General features: G+C 33.9%; 1 protein-coding gene across 1 annotated transcript; it reads right to left on the bottom strand.

The window, feature by feature from the left end:
• Positions 1–710: 710 nt before the first annotated feature.
• Positions 711–1,359, bottom strand: LOC113365353 (nucleolar protein 58-like; the record flags this gene model as incomplete). The annotated part of the gene is made up of 2 exons (XM_026606933.1): positions 981–1,359; positions 711–929 (listed from the first exon to the last, which is right to left on the bottom strand). Coding segments are annotated over exons 1-2 (598 nt in total), but the record flags the coding sequence as incomplete, so codon positions are not given.
• Between the last annotated feature and the right edge of the window lie 8,343 nt (positions 1,360–9,702).

The raw sequence follows: 9,702 nt of genomic DNA, 5'->3' as shown, positions 1-9,702 counted from the left end.
TTATGATTTATTCTTATCAATTTTTCAGCAGAATCTTTTCACTACTTCGTAAAGGAAAGTAAAATATATAATAATGCCTTGTAAGCGCTGTCAAGGCATTACCCTATAACAGTGTCCAGCAGGAAGAATATGAAAACATTTGTGAGAAGTTGTTCCCACTAAAAACTATAAAAAACATTAAAGACTGCGAAGTGCTTTTCCAGAATGAACTCCAGAGATATCTTATGTCACTATTCAAGAAGTCAAATCGGCGAAATATTACGCGATTATAGTAGATTCCACACCTGACATATCCCACATTGAACAACTTTATTTTGTTATCAGATATGTGAAAAAAGATGATTAGCCTGTTGAACGTATTCTCATGTTTATTGAGAATTCTGGACATAAAGCTGAGGATTTGTTAGTTGCTGTATTATCGACTCTTGAGTATTTTTATCTTGATCTTGCAGATTGCCGAAGTCAATCGTATGAAAACGCTAATAATTTATCAGGGATTTATTATTATGATTTCATGGTAATAATTTTTATTATGGTTTCAAAAACTTTACAAAATTTTGTAACAAAACTTCAAATAAATGTCACAATTTCTAAAATCATAGTAAACATAAATAATACACAGCACTACACTGAAACAACGCTCTATACAAAATATTTCAATGCACTATGCTTCAACATTGATGTCTACTACTCATTAGCCTTTTAATTACCTTGAACTTCATTGCTGTTCTTTATAGTCTTCTTGCCTTTTGCTGTCTTGGTGGCCGTTTTTTTCAATGGTTTTTTGGTTTTTTGTTCTACTTCTTTGGTCTCATTTTCTGGACTCTGTAATTTATCTTCATCTTCCTCAACTTTAGTCTCAATTTCTTCTGGCGCTGATTCTTTTAGATTTGAACCTTTTTTCCCTGGCTTCGTGCTTGCTGCTTTCCCTGCTTTCTGCTTTTTGGATTCAGTAGGCTTTGTATCAATTTTTCTTCAACTTTTCTCTTTGCGCCTTTTTTTAGCAACAGGTTTTTCAGTTTTTGCAGACTCTTCGGCAACAGTTTTGTCCTGGGTGTTTGCCTCAAATTTTTCCTTTTTACCTCTTTTAATGGTAGTTTTTTTATCATCAGAATCTTTTATTTCTTTTGTACCCTCTGAATCAATTTTTCTTTTACCACCTTTTGGAGCTTTAACTTTATCAACTTCAGTATCTTTCTTAGCTTTATCTGCCTTGACAGTTGTTTCTTTCTCACCTTTGGCTGCCTTATTTAATTTGATCAACGGCAATTCGGCATAGTTTACATTCTTCTTTGCAGATCTAGTTGGTCTTTCAACAACGCTTTCTGGCTTTTGTTCTACCTTCTTTTTTGGTGGCATAATGACACTAAAAATTATTATTTGAAAAAAGCTAATCTATATCACAATTTATTACTAATAAAATTCGGGATTACAGGCGAGAATTCATGAAATTAATAATCTTGCAAAACATGCCCCTTGTGCTGCTCATTCTATAAATTTAGTTGGAGTTCACGCAGCAGAAAACGCACCAGAAGCTGGGGCATTCTTTAATACAGTACAAATTTTATACAATTTCTTTACTGCATCGACGCACCGCTGGGAAGTCTTACAGTCTCATACTGGCAAAAGAATTGTATTAAAATCTTTATCTGCAACCAGATGGTATTTTAATGAAATAATTGAAACTTTAATTATTCGCAGAAAACGCAATTACAAGACAAGAAGCTAAAGGCGTTCGAATTCAATTGGAGCGACTTCAAACAGCATTTATGCAGATACTTTGGAATTTCTTACTTTCAAGATTCAATGCTGTAAAGCCAAAGATTGCAAAAAGTTGATAGTATGCTTTAGAACTTTCTGAAATAAAAGAATACAAAACAGTAGTTTCCAGGCAAAGAAAGAGAAAATTTGCCATGCATGCTGATGAAACGCGAGATGGAGATGTGCAGCTGTCAGGTTAAAATGATGTCAGATTTAATACTTTAAACGCAATACTTGACAATCTGCATTCTAAATTGCGTAAAAGATGCAAAGCCCATGAGAAGATTCAAGAAAAATTTTCAGTCATTATCAACTTTAGTAATTTGGATAGAGAGATTCGTGAACAAGCTGAAAGTTTAAGAAAAATATATTCTTCAGATCTCGGGTCCTCCTTAGATAACGAATTTGTGCACTTTCAAGCTTATTGTACCGAAAATAAAATGGGAAAAACACCTTCTGATCTTTTTAAACTGTACACTGAGTTTCCGAACGTAGAAATTGCTTATTGAATATTTATTACTTTAGCTTCAGCAAACTGTAGCGCAGAACGATCGTTTTCTTGTTTAAGAAGAAAAAAACTACATACGTTTTACGATGAGTGCAAATAGACTCAATAGCTTAGCAATTCTATGCACAGAATCAGATGTACTTCAATGTTTAGACTGTGAATATTTAATTAACCATTTTGCATTACAAAAAGTTCGTCGAATATGCCTGTGAAGAAAGTTCTTAGTGCAAAACATACAATGCTTTTAGTTAAAATAAATATGAATATTTTGTTATATTATTATAGTAAATAAATGCAAAAAATAGTTCTTTTAGTTTTGAAAAAAAAATGAGACATAAAAACTATTTAAGTAAAATTTCAGGGAGGGGGCGGCATTTTTGTCACTGCCCCGGGGCGCCAAATTTTTAAATCTGAGTACAAGTACAAAATAATTAGCTGAAAAAGTTATTTCAGAACGAGTAATATAATCTTTATCACATCTTCTCAAAATACACTTATTGAATCAAGTTTACCACATTCTCTCAAATTGAATTATCTGTAAATATGTTAGATTATAAGTTTAATAATATTAAACTTAATGTACTTAATATTAGTTTAATGATATTAATATTAAAGTTGTACGGTGATCACGAGTCAGATATCACTATGGGATATCTATATAGAGGCGTAATATCGATCTTAATAACACATTTTTCACTTCGAAGGCTATGCTAAAAAACGTGCAAATTAGTTTGAAATAAATTCCACGAAAATTTACATAATTGTGCAATTCGTCGATGAACGAGAAAGATCAAGATTTTCCAAGAAAATTGTTGGAAAAGTTAAAGAGTACTTGCAAAACACTATCATAGTAAGCAATGCAAATGAATAGTTACATATTATTTAAAATATTCAAATCGTTTTTATTGCGACTGCGGCGTATACTAATAAAAATATATTTTCAAAAGTTAATTTAATACAAGAATGCTAATATTACTGAAGTACCGATGAACATGTATTTGCAACTGAGATTATGAAATTAGCTGTTGACACAATTCTGACAGCAATAATGCATCAAATTTTACATTTATAATACTGATGTTTACTTACGAAAATTTGTATTCGCACACACATACATACACGCACACCCACACATACATCCTGGCTTTTGAGGCGAGACATTACAGTCCTATGGGGAAGACCTTATAAGACTGTAATGTCTCGCCTCAAAAGCCAGCCAATACCTTCACCAACTTGCCCACGTCTATTGAATAAACTAGTAACTACTTTGTTTCCACGACAACCTAATTTGAACTACCAGGTAACACATGTAGAACAGAATAATATTCCACTTATAACACTGAAAGAACTGATGGAAGCTTGTCATCGCGTTGGTAATAGCAAGGCACCGTGATTAGATGAAATTCCTAATATTGCCTTAAAAACATCAATTATGACATCTCCGACAATGTTTCTTAATGCATGTAATACATGCCTGAAAGAAGGGGTTTTTCCACGAAAATGGAAACAGCAAAGATTAGTGCTTATTCCCAAAGGAAAAAAACCACCAGATGAACCATCATCCTACCGTCCAATATGCATGCTGGATACAGCGGGTAAAATTTTTGAAAGAATAATTCACCAAAGATTAGATGCAGTAGTTGATCCAATCCTAGCAGACAATCAGTATGGTTTTTGCAAAGGGCGATCAACCATCGATGCTATAAACTTGGTAGTTAATACCGCCAAGGAGGCAATTGCTGGAACCAGATGGAAGGGGGGTTCAAAAAAGTACTGCCTTGTACCTACATTGGATATAAAAAATGCTTTCAATTCTACAAACTGGGATTGCATTATGAATGCACTCCGTGACAAGAACGTGCCAGCATACCTATGCAATATAGTCGCAAGCTACTTTACAGACAGAATTCTAATGTACCATTCACGCGATGGTACAGAAGAATATAATATAACAGGAGGTGTGCCGCAGGGCTCTGTTCTAGGCCCTTTGCTGTGGAATATTATGTATGATGGCCTTTTGAGACTAGAGATTCCAGAATGTGTGAAACTAGTAGCATATGCAGACGATGTTGCCATAGTGGTTGTCTCCAAACAAATTGATGACATCGTAAGCCTATTCGATATTACATTTAGAAAAATTAATCGGTGGATGGGAACAATGAATCTCCAATTAGCACAACAAAAAAGTGAAGCTGTTCTTATCACTAGTAGGAAAAGAATTGAGACCATCAAAAGCTAAAGATAGGAAATCTTGAGATCACGTCAAAACCTCACATCTGTTACCTTGGCGTAATGCTTGATGCTCGTTTGAATTTCAATCAACAGGTGGAACACGTTAGTGCTAAGGCGTCAATAGTTAGGACGAAACTTGCTCGACTGATGCCTAATATTGGAGGTCCTAAACAAACCAGAAGGATATTACTATCGTCAGTTATTACTTCGGTGCTGACATATGGTATCTCCATATGGGCTGATGCTCTTAAATCTCAAAAATCGAGGAGAATGGCAGGGCCCTTATATCGTCTCAGTGCTATAAGAATTGCTTGCGCATTTCGCACAATATCGGCGGAGGCAGTGTGCGTCATTTCAGGAACTGTGCCTCTCTTAGTCTTAGCAGAGGAAAGACGGACAATTTACCATAGAAGATATCAACAACTGTGTCCTGAAAAGCTGAGATTAGAAGAACGGCAGAACAGCATTGACCGATGGCAGCAACTGTGGGATGTCGCAGTAAAGGGCAGATGGACGCATCGTCTCATTCCTAACATCAAAGTCTGGCTAAGTCGCAAGCACGGCGAAGTAAATTATTATACTACGCAAATGCTATCGGGGCACGGCTGTTTTCGAGCCTACCTACACCGATTCAAGCACGATAGCTCGCCGGATTGCCCATATTGTTTGGGCGAAATCGAAGATGCTGAGCATGTGTTCTTCGTGTGCCCGCGATTTGGTGCTCTACGGGATGACGTGGAAGAGACATTGGGACGCAGAATTACCCCAGGTAATGTTGTTGAAGTGATGCTGACAAGTGAAGCTGCTTGGAACGCCATAGACAGATTTGCGAGAGACGTTTTAATGGACCTGCGTTCTATAGAGAGAGAAAGGGCGAATGGGACTTCGCCCATTTAAAAGATAAGTATAATGTTTATGAATTTTAACTTTGATTATAACAAGTTAAGAAGTTATATCATTCTAGATCCTCCCCCCACGAACTAATGCCTAATGGCGGTTTCCGTGGGGACCAGAGGCAGGGGCAAAGCGGAGGTTTTAGTCGGTATTATACCAGGGCGGTATCGAGTCCGACATACCCAGACAGAAGACCGGTCTGGGATGCATAAAAGCATTTCCTTCGCTATACAAAAAAAAAAAAACTAGTTGGTTTGGTATTTAGCCTTGAGGCAAATTACATGAACTTCCCGATATGTGTAAATAATCGACTTGATCAAAAAATGTGTAAATAATATACTTCATCAATCCTACTTAAAAAAAAAACGATAATAATTTTAGCAAAGTTTGACGAATTTTTAAAATTAAACTACTTGTTGTAAGGCCGTAATATTACAGTAAGTTCTATAAGACCATGATGTATATCGCCAAAAAAAGTTCCATGAAAAACGGCTTAAATTTTTTTTAACAGTTAATTACAAGAAAACGGCTCGGTAGATTTTCACCTAAAATTAATCAGTACCATTCCCATCTAATATCTTTCGAACAGTTTTTGATTTTTCAAAATCGGTTCGGTAGGATGAGCTTAAATGTGGACGAAAATTTAACACTTTTTTTCAACATTTAATTACAAGAAAACGGCTCGGTAGATTTTCACCTAAAATTAATCAGCATCATTCCCAAATGATATCTTTGGAACAGTTTTTGATTTTTCAAAATCGGTTCGGTAGGATGAGCTTAAATGTGGACGAAAATTTAACACTTTTTTTCAACATTTAATTACAAGAAAACGGCTCGGTAGATTTTCACCTAAAATTAATCAGCATCATTCCCAAATGATATCTTTCGAACAGTTTTTGATTTTTCAAAATCGGTTCGGTAGGATGAGCTTAAATGTGGACGAAAATTTAACACTTTTTTTCAACAGTTAATTACAAGAAAACGGCTCGGTAGATTTTCACCTAAAATTAATCAGCATCATTCCCAAATGATATCTTTAGAACAGTTTTTGATTTTTCAAAATCGGTTCGGTAGGATGAGCTTAAATGTGGACGAAAATTTAACACTTTTTTTCAACAGTTAATTACAAGAAAACGGCTCGGTAGATTTTCACCTAAAATTAATCAGCATCATTCCCAAATGATATCTTTCGAACAGCTTTTGATTTTTCAAAATCGGTTCGGCAGGATGAGCTTAAATGTGGACGAAAATTTAACACTTTTTTTCAACAGTTAATTACAAGAAAACGGCTCGGTAGATTTTCACCTAAAATTAATCAGCATCATTCCCAAATGATATCTTTCGAACAGTTTTTGATTTTTCAAAATCGGTTCGGTAGGATGAGCTTAAATGTGGACGAAAATTTAACACTTTTTTTCAACAGTTAATTACAAGAAAACGGCTCGGTAGATTTTCACCTAAAATTAATCAGCATCATTCCCAAATGATATCTTTCGAACAGTTTTTGATTTTTTAAAATCGGTTCGGTAGGATGAGCTTAAATGTGGACGAAAAGTTCAACACTTTTTTTCAAATTACAAAGAAACGGCTTGGCAGATCGTTGCACAAAATTGACAAACGATAGTCCTCACCGAAATACATCAAATGGCTTTTAAATTTCTAAAATCGGTTCAGGCGTTTTTGAGAAAACGTCGATCAAAAGTCTAATTTTGACAAATGCCAAAAAGACCATACTGATTTTTGCAAACTTTGACGAATTTTTAAAGCTGAACCAGTTGTCGTAGGACCGTAATATTTTAGTATGGCCTAGAAAACTATGGTATCTATCGTCAAAAAAATAATCATAAAAATAGTCAAAATTTTTTTTTTAAAAACTTTATTACAAGAAAACGGCCCGGCCGATCTTTACCAAAAACTAATCAGCACGATTCCCAACCAATATCTATCGAACGGTTTTTGAATTTTCAGAATCGATTCAGAAATGCGGGCTAAAACGTGGACGAAAAATTTTTCACTTTTCTGCAATTTACAAAGAAACGGCCCGGCCGATCGCCGCCCAAAACTCAGAGACGATAGTCCTTATCGAGATACATCAAATGGCTTTTAAATTTTTGAAATCGGTCCAACCGTTTTGGAGAAAACGTCGATTTGCGGCAAAAAATCTGTTCACACACACACACACACACACATACACACACACACACACACACACACACACATACTTTTTCCAAATTTGGTCTCATTCGATTCAGAATGGCTCGAAACGTCGAGAAAACATAAAATTAGCGATTCGGATTTTTTGATGAAAACATAAACTTCTCCTTCGGGAAGTTAAAAAACACATACATCCATTTTTTCTAAGGTATGCCAAAATATTCAGAAACCTCTGAAACGTAAAGACATAAAAAATTTCATTTTCGATTTTTTTGCAAATATTATAACTTACTTAAGTTAAAAAATAGATATAATTCCGTTCTGAGTTAAGAAAATATTAACTAGCTAAGCAGAAATGGCTTCATGAAAAAACTGAAACCAAAAGTAATCAAGTAATCAATCAAGTACCAAAAATTGCTATAATTTATTTATAAAAAAGAAATAGATTTGAAATAACACAACATGGAAACTTAGGTTTAAAGCTCAGTAAGTAAGAACCTAATATAAAATCTTTGTGCAGCATGCAAGCTTAAGAATCGCATTAAATAAATTTCGAAACAAATAGTAATAAAATTAAATTAGTTTGAAGTTTCCGAACTATTAGTTTGAATAGCGATTTTATCTTAAAAGTTAGCATTCACATTTCTTTCAAAAAAAAAATGTATGGGGGGAGGGGGCATAACGTTTTTATAAACCTCGAGGTGGGGCGGGGCCCAAAAAAGGTTGAGAATCACTGCTATATAAGTATTGAATTTATAATCAATGTTTTTTTTCGAACAACAGAGATCCTATTGACCAAGCAAAGCTAAATATGCAGTATGGATTAGAACTTAAATCCAAGGCTATAGAAAGCTAGCAAAAATTGTTGAAGTTCAAGATTACAAGAACGGGGCTGATTGTATCACTGGTGGCGACCAACCATGGCTATAAGGATATTTTTATCATCGATGGATTTTCTATGAAGAAGTTAACGGAAGTGTAATGAGTGCAAATGAGAGTGGTACTGTTAATGTATCTTACCTCAAAAACATTAATGGGAATAATAGAATGAAGCAAGAAGCACCATGCATTTGTATTTTACTCAATCGATGTATGTGTGCATTCTCACAAATCAAAACACAGATAAAATTATTATATAGGTTACATACTATTATATACTTCACATACTTAAGTTTTTAAATTTAATTTTAGTTCCACTGAATGAAGGCTTAAAGACGAAATCCCATGGATTTTAAAATTAATTTTTAAAGATGTTCATGATTTTATTGATGATATCACGTATCTATATATGTAAAAATGTTTACTGATTATTTTATTGATTGTTGGAACAGAAGATAGCAATTTGTATTTGAAATATATGCTATTGTCACCAGGGTAATATAATAATAAATCTTGTGATTCAAAAATATTGCAAGGTTAAATACAAGTGCATTCATTGCTTAAATTGTAGAGGAAAACAATTTGCCAGCATTGTTAACATAAAATTAGTTCCCAAGCTCAGCTAATAATGGTTCATGGTATGAACGAGCATTAAGTATCAAGTTCAAATTTGATAATGTTTTGTTTTGAAACATTTAAAGAAACCATTACTATAAACTTATTACAACAAGTATCTGTTAATGAACTTCAATTTCAATTCCACAATGAATTCGGGAGTTCTCATGCATGGCTTTGCACTTACAATCCTATCAAAACAATTGGAAACAATGTAAAACTTGATATTTAAAATTTTATGTTGTGAACAGAAAGCAGACCACCGTCTAAGTATAGTAGAGACTATGTGAAGAAAAAAATCATGAAGTTAATCGTGCGACTTTTTAACATGAGAAAATATAAAATTGTTACAAAATTAAAAATTGAGGATAGTAAAATGACAAACAAATAAAAGAATTATACCAAGAAACATAAACAATGCTACATAAGTTTAATCTGTTCCATAGTAAGTTAATATCAAATTTAATCATTGAAATTATCAACAGAGTGTCATCAACAAAATCAACCATATTTGCTAGCAATTGTAAAATTTTTGAATTGTGAGCTAACAGCTAAACTCATAATTATACAGACAACATTTGCTGATAACTGTTAATAAATATATAGACATACTTTTTACTTGCATGATCTGACAGTAAAGCAGATCAAATGTCTAGAAT

This window comes from Ctenocephalides felis, unplaced genomic scaffold, assembly GCF_003426905.1.
Source record: "Ctenocephalides felis isolate EL2017-DRISC unplaced genomic scaffold, ASM342690v1 CF-g0.4_SCAFFOLD_00452, whole genome shotgun sequence".
NCBI classification, from domain to species: domain Eukaryota; kingdom Metazoa; phylum Arthropoda; class Insecta; order Siphonaptera; family Pulicidae; genus Ctenocephalides; species Ctenocephalides felis.
The sequence above is the reverse complement of the archived record's forward strand: the minus strand, read 5'-3'. Positions and strand labels throughout refer to the sequence as shown.